At 42.9% G+C, this 16972-nt stretch overlaps 1 protein-coding gene across 9 annotated transcripts in view; it reads right to left on the bottom strand.

Moving 5' to 3' along the window:
* mical2b (microtubule associated monooxygenase, calponin and LIM domain containing 2b) overlaps positions 1-16972 on the bottom strand; it is a 41941-nt gene that overhangs the window by 7119 nt on the left and 17850 nt on the right. For 4 of the 9 annotated variants that reach the window (XM_029154292.3, XM_029154290.3, XM_055509403.1 and 1 more), the window contains 22 exons: positions 16319-16435; positions 15929-16030; positions 15303-15458; positions 15084-15184; positions 14492-14749; positions 14290-14405; positions 13891-14017; positions 13621-13711; positions 12425-12572; positions 11766-11965; positions 10540-10631; positions 10383-10451; positions 10090-10218; positions 9825-9998; positions 9216-9692; positions 8160-8672; positions 7838-7939; positions 7612-7704; positions 6558-6744; positions 6407-6480; positions 3769-3850; positions 63-200 (listed from right to left, as the gene is read on the bottom strand). In XM_029154292.3, coding sequence (XP_029010125.1) covers positions 63-200; positions 3769-3850; positions 6407-6480; positions 6558-6744; positions 7612-7704; positions 7838-7939; positions 8160-8672; positions 9216-9692; positions 9825-9998; positions 10090-10218; positions 10383-10451; positions 10540-10631; positions 11766-11965; positions 12425-12572; positions 13621-13711; positions 13891-14017; positions 14290-14405; positions 14492-14749; positions 15084-15184; positions 15303-15458; positions 15929-16030; positions 16319-16435 — 3546 coding nt within the window. Of the gene's footprint in view, positions 1-62; positions 201-977; positions 1249-3768; positions 3851-6406; positions 6481-6557; positions 6745-7611; positions 7705-7837; positions 7940-8159; positions 8673-9215; positions 9693-9789; positions 9999-10089; positions 10219-10382; positions 10452-10539; positions 10632-11765; positions 11966-12424; positions 12573-13620; positions 13712-13890; positions 14018-14289; positions 14406-14491; positions 14750-15083; positions 15185-15302; positions 15459-15928; positions 16031-16318; positions 16436-16972 lie in introns of those variants that run through there. The other 5 variants (XM_029154293.3, XM_029154297.3, XM_029154294.3 and 2 more) reach the window with 5 other exon arrangements.

The following is a 16972-nucleotide window of genomic DNA, read 5'->3' as shown; positions in this document are numbered from 1 at the left end:
CCAGAACAATCTTTAAATACAGTATCGGCAGCCACATACTGTACCGCAGGGGCCACACTGACCTTTGGCTTCTTCCTCGGTTTGTGTTGTGCATTTCAAAATACAGGAAGCCTCCAGAGCATCGACAGCCATTTCTGTGTCTTCAGAGATTGCATTTTGACCCTTATCGTGCTGCTCTGATTGCAAGCTAGATGCTCCACCTGGAAATAAAAGCACTGTGTGACCACGAGGATTGAATTAGCTTTAAAACCATTGCTTACTAGGATGCATATCGTTTAATGCATACTACCTGCTAATTAAATATTACTAAAACAACTAGTGTCTCGTGGTAGTCAGAGATCAAACAAATACGTATAATACATATTATATTTGTTTACAATCAGGGCACCAGAGAAAATACTGCCATGTATTACAGAAACTCAAAAATGAGAATTTCTTTGACAACATGTTGGATTGACTTACTTCTGTGAGTTCATTTTCTATCTAGAATTATTCCACTTCATTACAAAAAATACATTATAATATCTTGACTCAATCTTTCTATGGAATCAGATAACTGGACTCCTCATTGCATGTTCAGAAGATCTTACCACGTTACATATTGAAGACCACATCCAGAGGAAAGGACAGAAAAGACCCACTAGCAGAGCCCATGAAGAAACAGAGGTTGCCACCATGTGATTCACCTTACCACAGCTCAGGATAACTACTACAACTTCAGATCAACATTTTTTATTATTATCATCATTATTGTTAGTTTCTTTAAAAGGTCAGCTGTGTGCCTCCCTTTCCAGTATTTCTGCTGGATTTATAAAAGGATGTTATTTGTCGAGTTAAGAAGAGCTATCAATGTTAGACAAAGCTGTTTGACAGTACTGTTAATTTTGCTGATGGAAAATTGTTTAGTAAAGCTCTATTACATCATCTAATCGAAGCATGAACACATATCCACTGTTTGATAACAAACGACAAAGCAATTTAATTAAGTAATCAAACAGATTTATTTCTGATTATATACACAGAATAGAATGAATATCATAATCAACTTTACAGCAATTGTCACTGAAAAACAAATAAAGATAAAAGGCTACATTTTGTTTTGCTGTAAACCCGACTACAAAATAGAATCACTGTACAGCCAAGTATGAGGCAGCGTGCAAAAAGATGAAAGTGCAAAGCAGATCATAAGATTCTAGGAGGTACATGAGAAAGATCTGGAGAGAGGTTGTAAAGGATGGAGCGCTCCTTCTGAAACAGAGGGAACCACAGACAGACAGACAGACAGACAGACAGACAGACAGACAGACAGAGGCATGAAAAATAGGCCGGAAGGGCAAATGCGACCTTTGAGAAGGAAAGGATTGATTCAGGGGAATTCAGATGGATGCGTGATGTTAGGGAGGGTCATGACACATCTGTGTTAGTATTATTAACGCAGGTAATGTCACACACCTTTGTGTGACATTATCTTCTAAGACACCTTTGGAGCTTTGTGTGCATCTATTTAGCACTGCCAAGGGTTTCAAAAAGCATTCTACACCAATGCTGTGTGTGATCAGGTCTGCTCATTATGAAGAGCTAAAGTTAATAGTTTCTACAAACATAGTCAGCTAGAACAAACCCTACGAAAAGATCAGAATCCAACAAATTGATCCTACTGTTGGACAACCGACAATACCAAAAATACACATAAATCCTGTCTACAGCCACGCAAACAGCTTCATAGAATAGCAAAGCTACACTCTGATGTTAAGGTTGACAGCACTAAACAACCTGACTGTTGGCTCAAAGGTAAATGCTTTAGGATTTCTTCTAAATCTGCCAATAGATGGTAAAACATTTCCTGAGGAAGATAAACTTATTTATTGAAACATAACTAATGCTAACCCCTAGGTAATTAATTAAATAAAAGGCATCTATTCAAAATAACTAGACTAAAAATAAAAAGACTATAATATGCTGTTTTTGATTGGTTAATTATGGTTAAGCAAACAAGAGGCAGGACTACAAAAGCTGCCAGTGCAGAAGCAACACAACAATGGCCAAGAAAAGAACATCACCTTCCCCACTGGTGAGAACCAGTGAATTGGAAGGTGCAGCAGTGGAACTTGAAGCTTATTCAACAAAATTAAGTAAATAAAAGAAAAACGGCAAATTTAGATTAGAAGAAAAAGATGAGATAGAAAATGAAAACAAATATATACAAAAAAGTATTGAAGGCAAATAAAATTATTATAAATTTGTGAATTCCTGATGTCAGAACTAAATTCAGCTCAGAATACATTTAATGTATAACATGGAATAACAATAAAATCGATCACTACTAATAACGTACTTGCTGCAATACTTCCAAATAAAACACCAAAGTGAAATATTTTTTACAAGTCAAGAGTATTAAATATTTTGGCTCTTTTTAAACGAATTAGTTCAGGAGTAAATTTAAAATACAACAATGTAACCAAAGGTTGATATTAATACTTAATTCTTCATTTTCCACAAAACGGAGGAAATAATAAAAGTAAACTACAAAATTTGTAACCGACTCCCCAAGAGAAAATAAACACTATGCTTCTGTAAACCAAGGCTTTTGCAATCTGATTTTCAGGCAGATTTTTCTTATACTACTAACATGATGCATATTTTAAATCACAAAATGTAATCATGCTACTGTTAACGTCAATTACATGACTAACAAATAAAAAAAGGATTTGTATCCCAAAAAGTAATTTAATCACCATTTAATGGTATTTCCTAAAGTTACATAAATATTAAAGACAATATTTTGGCATTTGGTTCAGCATTCAAGGTTCAGCAGGCAGAATGCAGAGTCCATGTAATGTAAAACACCATGCAGGTTGCTGAAGCACAACTTTAGTTAGCAAAAAGAAACAAACAGGATCCAGACAGCAGTAAGGCTGGAGCCAGGACGCATGTCCTACAGTACAGCTCAGAAATTACATGTCCTTAGTAGCAATGTGATTCTGGTCACTGAAGCAGATCAGAAATCTCAAACTGACCACCATCCACACTAACACTAAACTGTATTTTTGGGGTCTTCTGAGGGCATGTCTAATGTAAACACAATTATTAGCACCTGTGTGCAATGCAGAACTTGAACAACCTACTGTAACTTTAGGCAGCTGGGTGAAACACCAGAAAACCCTGACAGTCGCATGTACTAGAGGACATCCTGTAAACTAACAACCAGCAGTGTCCAATATGAACAAGACTCCAGCATTTTCTTCACACATCACCCTTGAAGTGATATCAACATGTGCTAGCGTACAGTATACTGTAATGACCATAAGCTTATCATCAAATGCACACCAGGCCGAGCAGCAGAAGCTCAATGGACGTTTGAGATCCATCATTGTCATGGTAACCATGTATGTTTGGTTAAACTGTATAATACTAATAACACCAGAAACAAATTTAAAAAATGGACCCTGGACTGTGTTTTCAGATGTCAAGCAGGCCACCCGCGTCAGTTTTTGCAAGCAAGCCAGCAGACAATGAGCTACTACTGGACCTGCTGGGGCTCCTGGTGCATCTGTCCCAGCACCTCATGCAGCGTGCAGAGCAGGGCACAGCCCACGCTCAGCAGCTCATACAGGATCATATAGTCATGCGAGTTGCTCCTGATGTGAGACTCCACAGCTGCAAACGTCTCCCACACATTTTCCAACAGCTGTCGTGGCAACACACACACAGCCCGACTAGCACGCCTCGGCCAGTTCAGGCCTCGCCTAAGCAAGGAAACCAGGGTACCTGAGGGTTTGATCTGAAGGCTGCCTGTCCTGGAGTAGCGCTCACTGTCCAGTGAAGAGGGTGTGGTACTGCTTTGGTCTTCCTGCACGAATCAAAATCAGAGGAACATAATGTAATCCAGCACTAACATCTGTTCCGTATAAAGTCTTTGCATAGAATCACAGGGGCCGTTTTGACCCAATAAACACGCAACTATTTACTCCCACAAATCTAAAAAGAATAATATGAATTTTATTATTTATATCCACTGCACTTCTGTAATCATCACTTGGTACATACTGTACTATATATAAAGAAAAATCCCCACTCGCCCCTTCCTTGGAGCGGTCTTATTCCTGCAAGCTTGGGTCCTCTACCAGAGTCCTGGGAGCTTGAGGATCCTGCACAGTATCGCAGGACAGCATTCCTACAGAGATCTTGGATGTTCTTCCTGGGATCTGTTGGAGCCATTCTCCCAGTTTGGGAATTAAAGCCCCTAGTGTTCCTATCACCAAGGGTATCACTTGTGCCCTCACCCTCCACATCTTTTCTATCTCTTCTTTCAGCCCTTGGTACTTCTTGATCTTCCCGTGCTCCTTCTTTCTGATGTTGCTATCATCTGGGGTTGCTATAGCAATAGCTCAACTGGTAAAGTCGCAGTACTTGCACACAGGGGGACTCCGGTTCGAATTGACGAAGTGAGCATCCAGCTACTGCCTGACTACCACGGCCCTGACAAGGAATGGGACTAATCGAAGGCCGAACAATCCCGATAAGGAACAGTCCATCCAATAACCTATCTCTCCACCATCACCCTTACATCCCGTGTAAGGCTTAATGGTCCCTCTTCCAGCATCTCATCCTCTGTTCTCCACTGCCTGAGACATTCACTCAGCACGTCATCTGTCGGGGCCTTATCCTTGATGTACTTATGGATCTTGGATGTTTCATCCTGGATAGTGGCTCTCACTCACTAGTCCTCGGCCTACTTCCTTGTAGCTAGCGTATAGTCTCAGGGTGCTGGATTTGGGGTGGAACCCTCCATGCATGGTGAGGAGCTTTCGTGTCTTAACATCTGTGGTCTGTATCTCTTCCTTTGGCCACCTTATTATTCCCGCAGGGTATCTGATCACTGGCAGGGCGTAGCTGTTTATTGCCTGGGATTTGTTTTTGCCATTGAGCTGGCTTCTTAGGACTTGCCTTACTCGTTGGAGGTATTTGGCTGTTGCCCATTTGGACTTTGGGACCTTCAGCCTGTACTCAGCACAGATGTTGCTGTACACTATGCCAGCCACTTTGTTATGGCATTCCACTTATGCCCTATCTGCTAGCCTCTTGCATCCTGCTGTTATGACTGATGACTGGGTGTTGATTGCCTGAACTTTGTTCTCCCCATTCAGCTGACTTCTCAGGACTTGCCTTACCCTTTGGAGATACTCAATCGTTGCTGTTTTCCTTGTAACCTTTGTGGTTACCATTTGCATGTGGGATTCCAAGGTATTTGTATCTGTCCTCCACATCTGCTATCTTACCTTCTGATGGTTCTATCCCCTCAGTCCTGACTAGGATCTCCTTGGTATATGCTGAACTTGATGTTGACTTGGGAGATCGGTTTGAAGTTGGCCTCTAGGGTGGTTTTCCACTTTCTCATTGTGTTCTGGATGAAGGTTCTTAGAGTCCTGTTGATCTTGTAAAGTTCCAGGCATTCCATGATCCTTGTGTTAGGCATTGAGTCATAGGCTTTCTTGTAGTCAATCCAGACAGTGAATAGGTTGGTATGTCTGGTCTTAAGGTCTCAGTGACTGCTTTATCTACCAGTAGCTGGTGTTCAATACATGAGCACTGCTCATGATGTTGTGCAGAGGCAGGTTATTGGTTGGATGGGACTAGTAGCTCATGGAGTGAGGTTAGCTTCTTCAACCAGTAGGCATGGATCATGTTAGGGCCTGGTGTCATCCAGTTCTTCATACCTTCTCTTGGATGTCTGCCATTGTGATGATTACTGGATCTTGTCAATGAAAATTCTCAGCCATCCAGGTGGAATAGTCTGAAAGTTGAGTCATGTGAACTGCATTTCTTCTTTTCAGTGGAAGGCCAGACATTATCCTTGAGTAAGGTTTTCCCCTCCCATCCAAAACTCTACTGAAGGATAAATGCTTACAGAGTGAAGAAGCCACCCAGATTGGTAGTGAAACGTTTCTACTAAAAAAAGGAAATCCAGTTGACATAACTCAATCTTCAGTTAACTGTATCTTGTTCAGGATGGTTGCTTTGCTTTCAGGTCCACCAGCCACTTGGCATTGCCGTTATGTATTCCTCTTTCTCCCATATGCCTTTCCAGTATTCTTCAGTCTCCAGCCTTGTTGGGTCTGCTCTCATGTTATTACCCAGCCACTGTGGGTACAGCTTGGATGGCTCAGTGGAGAACATCCTGTTTATTCTCCTAGTTTCAGCTTCTCTGGTGTATCTTTTCAGTCTAGTAGCCAGGGGTGTGAGCCTTTGCTTGCCAGTCTTTAAGGCATCAGGTATGATCATGTTGCCGCACTTCTTGGTAGGTGGTACCTCTTTTTTATGTCTGATCTTATACCCAAGTACCTCACAAACCTACTGTATAGATGTTAACTGTGAGTTGTACATATGGAAGCTGCAGTGTTCGTACCATTCTCCTTCTGAACCTGCTCGTGTGAGTGCTGGACAGGCGCTGGAGATAATGCATCTTGCAGTAGAACTTTGCTAAAAAAACGAAACAAGAACACAAAAGTTACACCTGCACCAAAACGTATTTCAGCTTTCACAAAATCTAAACCTACCCTCATGTGAGTCAAAGGTATGTCCTCCCAGACGGAGGGTGCAATTGCAGACGTTACAGCGGAAACACTCTCGGTGGAAGAAATAGCCCTCTGCGCTCAGTCTCTCCATTACATACACCCTCTTGGTACAGAAGTGGCAAACGTCACTGCCACACAGTCCTGGAGGGAAGTCTTTACGTGCCACGCTCTGAGGAGAATCAGACCAAACAAGGTTACAGAGACAATAGATGATGCCTTCACATACGTTTCTGAGGACTGGTATTTGCTTCCAAGAAAGGCCTGCAAGTCACACTGTTCTGTAGTGAGGAAGGGTTTAAAGTCGCTGCACCCAACAACATTAACAGATGTTCGCAAAAGGAAAATGTGGCATTACCATGATAAATTATGAGCAGGCTATCAGCTGCACCATGAAGAAATATGTCCCCTGAGGATATTCCAAGATAACAATCTCTGGTTTTACTGCTACAAAGAAGTGTCCTATTTACTAATCATCATAATCTCACCTTTTTGGCCTGACTGAATGTCTTTGATTAACAATTAAAGTAACAATTAAGGACAAAAAATGGCCAATGTTACTTGAAGTCCAACCAAATTACATCTTCAATATTATGCCTCAGCTTAATAATCATTATCTGGCCTCTGTCACACCAGTCCACTGATTAATGAGCAACATTAAACACAGATGTGAAACCATCTCACACCGCTGGAGGTGAATATATGAGTTAACGCTTTTGCACCTAATGAACCAAAACCCCCTTAATGAAAAGGGAACTAGAGCCTGGAAATGCCACTATCAATCTACTGAAAGATTAAAGTAGTTTTTAAACTGTGTTGTAACTCAGGAATCTAATGCATTTTGATCACGCTCTGTTATTACTGTGTCACCCTAGTGTTAGTCCATATCAGTCCATCCAAGTCTACCTTAGTTTTGCAGGTTATTTGGAATCAATCACATCTGACAGCCCTCAGCCACACACTGATGCTCCCAGTCACCAACTCAGGCCCATCAGCTCTGGGTTAGTTTTGCTTCTACACTGACCCACATGCATCTTACCGGCATGGTGTTAGGCCTGTGGTCTGTCTCATAGAGGATGGCCAGTTTCTGAGCTTTAGCATCTATGGCTGATGATACCTTTCCCACTGTACGCTAATGATAGTGGGACCCACAGACAAATGTAGAGGGATAAGACAGAAGGAAGCAGACAGGTTTCAAAAGAAATATAAAGAAGCAGAAACTTTGGTTTGCTTGAACACAAACTGACTGAGGTATCAGTTAATACCTCTTTACTGTAACTAGGGGCTCCAGCCGGACAACTCTCACAGCGCACTACTGATTTTTGGCCAGTTTCTCTGGGGTTCTGAAGAGCACAGCTCCTATTACACTAAATTAACATCAAAACAACATAGCATATTGAGTTAACGGTGCATTGTTAAAAATCCTGCGCCTGTAACTATGAATTTCCTTTTTTTTTTTATTCCAACATGCCAATTCAAATGGTCACAGGGTTTGTAATGACTGTCTCAAAAGCTTGGATTTACATTTAAACAATGAATATGTGATCTACTATCTTCACACGGGCTGGTGTGTGTATAAACTGTTACCTGTTTGCCAGCATGCTCATTTAATTTTCTATCATCAATTGCCTCCAGAGGACTTCCATCAACCTGTTCACTTTCACAACTTTTTCGAGGACTCTCATGTTTCCCGTTGTACATCTCTGTATTCAGTAAAGGCAGAGGACTGGAAGATGTTTCTGAGCATCTGTGTCCATTTGCATAGTTTATGTCAGAGAGGGAAGAGGACATCTCCTGGCTCTTGTGAAAGCAAGGCGAAGCAGGTTGTGTGGATGTTTGGTCATTGAATGTGGAGGATTCAGCAAGAGAGGGTTTATGCTGTGTTTCTTCAAAATCAGTGTAGAATGAGAGAGGAGGGGTGTCTTCCTGACTCCTATCCTTGTATTGGTCAGCGTACAGAGGAGAAGGGACAAAGGAAAAACCAGCCTGGGCAGTGGGGTCAGGGACCGGGTGGACCACAGGGAAGCCAGTGGGGCTCTCGCATACAGAGTCAGTGGGAAGAGGTACAGAAAAGGAAGGAGAGGAGGTAGAAGCTTCCACCTACACAAGAAGAATGTGCACAATTAAGGAACATATAGGACAGGATGAGGAAGACATAGGTTGATTCACAATGTGTAAAAATGTGTGCCTACAGTATATAAGCAAAAAGTGCATGTTTGCTCTAAGCATTCCTTTCCTTTATGAGCTTTTTGAGTTTTCTGTTGCAGCTTGATTAAGTAACCTGGGACCAAAACCACTGATTGCACAAGAAGGTTTTCTAAACCTTATGAGTCCAACCTGCTTGATTTGAAATCCTGTATTGCCACAGACAGTTCCTCTGCTGAGGAAATTACACAGTGAAAAGATGCTTTTAGACATGTGCTGAATTCATTTAACTCAGACTGCTTGTTTAAAGACCTTACTCAGATAAGCAAGCTCAGAGTCTCAATTGTAATGTTGATTTTTGGTAAACTATTATTGGTAACTTTCCTATCAACAGGATAGAAGCTTAACTGTACACACTGCAACAACATGCTGCCGGCTCAACTTTCATCTGAATGAAGCACAAACAAGTCCATTTTAGTAATTAAAATCACAGAAAACCTGAGAATCTGAGGGAGAAGAAAGAGGAATTGTGGGCGCTTTGTTAGAGCCAGGAAACATGGAGGTCAGCAGGGCAGCTCTCTCTTTTATGGTCCTCCTTGAAAATTCTCTAGCAGACAATTTGGGAGTATTACTCTGCAGACACAGCAGGCAGGGGACAAAGTTTACAGGAAACATCAAAAAGGATGTTGAAACCAGCAAGTTTGAAAGTCTAGAGTAAATCACCTGCTGCACAGCCTCCTCCGGGTTCTGAGTAAGATGATCAACACTTTGAGGAGGAGAGGCAGAGAAGTGACGTTCTGCACAGTCATGTTCAGCAGGACTGAGTGAATGCGGAGGACTTATCAGGCTGTTAGAGTGTGAGGGGGAAAGTGAACGACTGCAGCTGCTCTGAGATAACAAGGATTTGGAACAAGAGAAAGAAGCTTCCTGATCCACTGAATTGGGGTCCTCCAGTAAGCGAAGGTAGATGGAAGGCTGAAGAGAAAGATGAGGAGCACAGGGTAACTAGGACAACATCAAAGACATATTGTGCATGCATGTGTCAATAGCAGACTAAAGCTGAACCTTTTACTTTTGAAAAAGTCGTGCTAACACAGAAGGGCGAACCTGCCACTTTGGGTGTGCTCGGGTCTGAGAAGGAGGCGGGGCGTTTTTAGGCTTTGCAAAACGAGGATTTTCCCTTTCCGTCTCCTCCTTCTCAGTCTCCTCCTCATCTGAAAGAGGGAGTGGGGCGGAAGGAGACTCGGGGGGATAGGAGGATGAATCAAATAGGCCCTCGGACTGATGCAGAGACGGTAAGAAGCAAACAGGAAAGGATGGTGAAGGAAGACGAGGAAAGGTTTTGAGAATGGAGTTACTCATAGTTTCTCACCTTGCTGTGAATCTGTGCTGTTGCAGAGTTCTCCTCAAACTTGGCCAGCAGCTGAGTCGCCATGGAGCGTACTTTATTCTCACGCAGCTCTCCATCCTCACCAGTAGGGGGAGCACTGTGACAAGACAACTAATGACAGGCCAGGAGCACAGACGAGGAGGACAGAACAGCAGAGTGTGGGTTAATATGTTGTGACAATATAACATTAATTTAGTAGTATTGTTAAGCAATTACATCCATATCAAAACAAGACTGGCCAATCATCATCTTTACAGCTGGTGAACCTACAGTACCTCCGCGAGGTAGTTGTTGCCCTTTCGCCTTCTCTTGTTTACTGAATCATCTTCTAGTTTTTTGTCTTCCTGTCATGGTGAAAAGCAGAATGTGTGAGGAAGAAGGAAACGTAAAAGGAAAAGAGAGAGGAATTGAAATAACTGCTTTTCACCACACCCTGGGTATCCTCTTCCTGGCCGGGAGGTTCAGCTGGTTGTGGTTGGTTTTACATGATAATGCGTCACTATTTTCATCTGGTACTGTTCCACCTGAAGACACAATCATGCACATTGTTAGACGCCTTCAGAACAGAATTCACAGTCAAGTTACAATCAAGGTTATTTAAATTGCAAGTAAAATGTTTTCTCAAATCATTTTATCGCTTTAATAATAATTACATTTCAAAGATAAACACTTAATTTTAAAGCTATTTGCAGATTTTACCAATCTCAGCACATTTACTGCAGAAAGTAAATCCAGACACGTGCAGAATTTGAGCTCAGTGTTGCTGTAGCTCCTGCAGTTCTGATCACAAGGCCTGCGATTTTCAGTAAAAGTAAAATGAACAATGGCCTGTGTCTCAGCATCTGTGAATACAGAAGCTGCTTTTAGTTATTTGTTCCTGCCAGAGCTCCACTATACCTTTAATAAAACTCCTTAACGCATCAGTGATTCACAGGGCTGCACGGGGTCCGTTGAAAAACAGAAAAACCCTCACATCTGAGAACCTCAGATTTAAAATGATTCCCACCTTTTCTGTGGAAAGCAGCCCTTTCTACAGAGCTATTATCAAACACTAAGCAAAACGTGGCTGAAGCTTACAGAGGTGGAGTGTCCAGAGGCAAATCACTGGAGTCATTGGATATGACTGTCACAGACATAGCACACATACCAGCCGTATCCCTGGCAAGGAGCGACCAGGCCAAAGTTGTGTAACATTTAACTGTAATGTATAAATAATGTGTCCACAACAGCATAACGTAGTCGGACCCTTAAACTTGCAGTGCTCGTCATACCTTAGCAGCATGTAGAACTGATTAAACTGATATTTCCCAATGCCTTTTTTTGCCTTTTCTGTTGGGAAAGCAGGAATGTTTCACTGGGTTTCTGGTGAAGTGTAGTATTACACAGTTTCTGTGGTTAGGATGAATCTCTGCATCAGACAGTGAACAAACTAGCTGACACAGGCAATATTTGTTCTCTTGGCACTGAAACAATCATTTCCTACTGTCAAGCTCTAAAACAAACATCGGTGTTTTGGTAAAATTCAAGGCTACAGTTTAGTTTTCAGTTTCTAGACTTGCACAGATCTACTGTTAATTCTTCAGGCTTGAAATACAGTTAGGTATTTAATGAAGACAGATGGGTAAAGTACATGAGTAAATAATAAGAAGGCATCTGACCACTGTTGATTACTGGTGAATTCCTGAAGGCTTCATAGAACTTGGAGAGGTAGAGCACCATCAGCAGCTGGTCAGGTTCAGGCTGTGCAGCCATCTCCAGTCCTGTGGTCACTGGCTGGATTCTGAACTCTCTCTCAGCAGCATCAAACGCTAACTGGTTGTTCACGGCCACATCCTCCTCGTTAAGAGAATCATAATCACTGAAATAAAAAGAAAGTAAGAGAGTCAGAATATGAGGTTAGCGTGTCCTGGACTCATGGTACTGTTGTCTGACAATATTGGATTTTTCTACACCAGTAAGTATTTGCAGCCAAAAGCGAGACGCCGTTTCCACTATGCACATGTAGGGCACTGCTGCTCTTAGTGAGGAGGTTACAGATGGAAAAGCACGTTCTATTAGAGGTGCTATTACTGTATGCCTTTGTGTGTGTGTGTGTGTGTGTACGTGTGCGTGTGCCAGTGGTGTCAGTGAGGTGTAGATACTGTACAGCTCAGATCTCTGCTGCATGTTCACAGGAGAGTCATCTGTTTCCTACTGTGCCTCTAGACGTGTTTCCTGAATAGTGGAGAACGGCTTGACTTGGCTGAGGAGCCTGGTTGCTTAAGGCCAGTTTACTGCAGTGTGCACTTTGTGCGTGTACTCCTTTGTTTGCTCTTACATTAGTTTAGGCCTCTGGCTGTGCATGAGAGCACACAGGGCCAGGCCGCTCCTCCAGGAGGATGTGAAGTTGGTGATCTCAACACCTCTGTAGCCCTGAGTCTGCTTCTGACACCAGGTCAGCAGGCGGCCAGGACGCACGTCAGAGTCTGCAGCAAAGGAAGAGAATATCATTAAAAGCCGCATGAAGGGACTTCACATTCACAGCAGCATAGAGACTGTTTGTACGGGGCTTGAAAACGTCTGTGTTGAAACAAGACTGTATAAAACGTGTCACCAGTTCTTTCACATCTGCTTGGACTTAGAAGGGTTCCCATCGTAAAACAACTCATTTGTGCAGCAGGTGAAGCATCAGCAAAGCAGATGTTCAGACCAGTGCACAAACTGTATCTTAGTATTCACAGGTAGATCTTTAGGTGTGTATTGAGTAAGAATCAGAGCACAGAAAATAGTTGGCCTTTTTTATTTTTGCTGTTATTTGCCGTGGCTAAGCTAAGATGCAGACTGGAAATGCTCATCAAAAGCAGAAAATAAAGATTAATGGATGTCAGTGAGTCAACGACTTCCAATTACAAGGAAAGAAACTATCACGGAGAAGTAGAGACCAGGCCAGCCTCACATTAAAGTGGTTCATGCGTCAGCCTGCTCGAGGTACAACAATACAGGTGTCACGTTAGGCAGTATTAGAGCAATTCATCCAGCCAGTTCACTATTGTAATCTGAGTTCAGCCCTGCTGCTGCAGAGCAGGCCAGCACTCGTCTGCCAGATGCACGTTTGGCTGTAATGTTATCCACAGGTTTTGTCTGTGAGGTGTGTCAGCCGCTATGAGGCATTCAGGCACATGGTGCCTTTTGGAGAGGATCTGGATGCATCGACTATGACGTCAACCTTTTCTTTAGAACTAGGACACTAAAAAGTATTGTTGAAATAACAATGCCTGTTTAAACTGCTGACTACTGAATCGGTTTTACTGACAATAACTGACTGAGTATATTATTTCTACATCCCTCCGTTCAAACTTTTCTACTGTGGAGCTGGGCTCTGCAAACATCTAACCCCAGTGGTGACACACAGCACCAGCTTACTGAAACAACATAAGAAGCTTAAGAAGCATTACTGTAATTTGAAAACTTGGGACACTTGCCAAAATACAACAGCAGACTTTAATATTAAAAAAAGAAAGAAACTGTTCCAACCTTTTCTGGACAGGTTGACTGCTCTACGTGTTGGAATTCCAGTTTCAAGGGTACAGGAGTCTTGTCGACCATCAATATACAGATGACGAACCTGATGAAAAGAAAAGGTGTTTTAACAACCAATATGAGCTTTTTCGTCATTTTCTAAAAGGTTATGTATCTTTATACGTCCAGTCCAAATGTATCAAGCACATGTCTCCGCGGGCAGAGTGACATTTGTTCTTTAGCACTGGAGAGAAACATATCATACAGTAAGCGCATAGGTCTGACCTGGTGTGGGCGCACACAGCTGGAATTAAGGTTGGGATAGCGGGTAGCAGGGTCGATGGTGTACTGTTCAAAGTTCTTACTGATGTTTTCTGGGGTGGTCTGAGGCAGCAGTCTGTAAATACTCTCCCTGAGGAGCAACAGGGCACGAACAAGAATCAAGAAACTGAAGACTCAAAGAATGCTGAATGCTGAGGACCCCTGCTGTAGTGTCAGGTACCAACACGTTAACAGCCGGGGCTTTAGATTGCGATTTGGTCCTTGTTAAACTCAACAAATCCTTAGGCTAGCTTAATTTCCCTGCTTCTGACCCATCAACTACTTGCACCGAAGTCCACTCCCGCACTAGGGATCAGAGGACTCTGGGCAAAGCTGCAAAGACTGAAACAGAGCTGTGCTCACCTCTCAGCCAGTATGTCCAGAGGCCTTTGCCCCTGTGCCCAGCCTTTTACCATCCAGGCTGTGTCGAAGGCTGCCAGAAAACCCCGGGCACAACCTGTGCCCATTGGCCAAAAGGGCTGTGGGTAGAAAACAGGAGGTCAACGCGCAAAAGCCGAACAAAAGTGAACAACGTCAAACAGCAGCGAGGAGCCAGAGCCATTACCTCGAGGAGACTGTCCCCCACCAGTGCTACCAGGAGGTGCTTTCCATGTTTCTCCCTGATCAGGGCAGCGTTCTCTGAAGCATACATGCAGGTGAAGTCAAACATTGCCACATCTGGCTGTCCATAATGGTTGATGGCGTAGTCCAAGGAGGGCAGCTGGTAGTTTGTTCCAAAGTCAGCCGCCTCACGCGCGTATGAAAGCAATGCCTCCTGGTCGACATTGTTAGAGCTCAGCAGCCGCTCGGTTTCTATGTAGTCCTGCATTCACACGAAAGCACAGAGTAGAATGACTAACATAGCAACGTTATATGCAAAAGGACTTTGATAGAAGAGAAGGAGATGCTGCTTCGTTCTTAGTCCATCTGCCTTCATGTAGCTGTGGCTTTGTGCACTGTTTTCCCCCAGTTTGTAAAGTTACAACAAACTGTGTGAAGAAGCTCTATAGAGGGAGCAGTAGCAGGCCAAGAAAAGATCAGTGGCTGCTTCACACACCACAAACAGCTTTTTGCATACATGCTGATATTGCGTAAGATAAAATGACTAACTTTTGATTAAAACACATTATCACCATAATGTGCAGGAGGAAACTCACATTTAGGATGACCCCTTTGTCCAGCAGACTTTGCTTCTTGGCTGTCATAACAAAGTAGTGGGTGTTGTCTTTGTAATAAACGATGTTCTCCAAGTCGATTCCTGAAAACATTAACAGTTTCACTTATCGAAGCACACGGATCATTGGGGTTGGGCTCCAGGAATGAGCTGTTGTGAAGCGAGATGCAAAAAGAACGCATGGACTCTGGAGTCTGCTCACCTGTCTCCTCCCTGAGCTCCAGGAAGAACTTCTGGTTGAAGATAAATGCCACGCCGCTGATTTCCTCCACCTTGGCCTCCGCTGTTGTGTTCCTGTTGACAAAGTTAGCTGTAATGGCAATGGCCAACTTCCCTCGAAACTCCTTGCGAGTGAAACCTGGCGACAAAGAGGGACAAACCTTCACTGAGCCTGGTGAGGGAAACCTAAAAGTTCAAAAGGTCCCACCAATACAAAGTGATTCAGACACTAATTCACAGCAGATCTACACTGAAGGGAGTCATTGGGGAAAAAAAAGTTAAAATTGCATAGATGACAGCTATTCACACTTTGCTTGAGCAAAGCTAACAAAACACTGAAACACACACACACGCACACACACACAGCTGATACAATGCACACTACTAAGTCGCCAGTTAAAACTATGTCAACAGGAAATGCTTTGCCTGATGACTGATGGCAGCTTTGAGACACATCACCTAATGTTCCAGTAGAAATAATAAACAGTGACTCTGACTACAGGATAAACATTCTACAAATTTCGGTCAGTAGCTTAACAAAAAAAAAAAAAAAAAAAGCAAAATGAGCTCGCTATTAACCACATAAACCGCCACTGAGGATTTCCTCACCATCTAAGGTGTTCCTCCTCCCATCGGCTCCAATCACCACGTCGAAGTCAAAGTCAGAGACAGGATGGCTGGAGGGCTGAACCTCTACTCGCCAGCCACGGCCTGAGTAAAACACAGCACACATCAACTGGATCCATTCCCATTTCATCACCTCTACGATATATTATTTAAACAGCAGGAAAGCAAACGTTGGCTGTAGAGGTCATAGGTCATATCATATTGAGGTACTGATTCTCTGACGACTATGCGAGGTCTGTGTGGTCAGGATCAGCCACACTGTGTTCCTTTGCCCCTCGGTCAGCCTACAGTTGTGCTGTGCTCTGAGGTGCTGAGTAAGAACGCACAAAAACAACACACACAAAAGAGCAAGCAAACAGAGGACACACTCACCATCATCAGTCTGCTCTGCTGTTGGCTCCAAAAGTTTGATGAACTCCACATTGACATGAACCTCGACTCCCAGAATCAGGCTCACTTTCAGCAGCATGAGTTGGAGCTGACGAATACCTGGAGCAGACACAGGTGTTACTGGTGGTCTGTTGTTTCATGAGGAGAGTTGGTTCTGCCTTAAAACTGAGACATTTTGGAATTTTTAGCAGTTATTGAGGGCAAATGATGTCACCTATTACACATGGAGCATGAGGGCGACCAGAGATAGTACTTAGTACAGTATATACAGTCAGGACCATGAATATTTGGACAGAGACACAATTCTTCTAATTTTGTTTCTGTACATTACCACAGTGAATTTTAAATGAAACAACTCAGATGCCATTGAAGTGCAGACTTTCAGCTTTAATTCCATGGGTTGAACAAAAAGATTGCATAAAACTGTGAAAAACTAAAGCATTTATTAAACACAATCCCTTCATTTCATGGGCTCGTAAGTAATTGGACAATTGACTTCCATGCTATTGCATGGGCAGGTGTGGACAATTCCCTTGTTATGTCATTATGAGTGAAGCAGATAAAAGGCCTGGAGTTGATTAGAGGACTTGTGTTTGCATTTTGAAGATTTCATGGGCTCGTAAGTAATTGGACAAA

This window comes from Betta splendens, chromosome 6 (assembly GCF_900634795.4).
Source record: "Betta splendens chromosome 6, fBetSpl5.4, whole genome shotgun sequence".
In the NCBI taxonomy this organism is placed as follows: domain Eukaryota; kingdom Metazoa; phylum Chordata; class Actinopteri; order Anabantiformes; family Osphronemidae; genus Betta; species Betta splendens.
The sequence above is the reverse complement of the archived record's forward strand: the minus strand, read 5'-3'. Positions and strand labels throughout refer to the sequence as shown.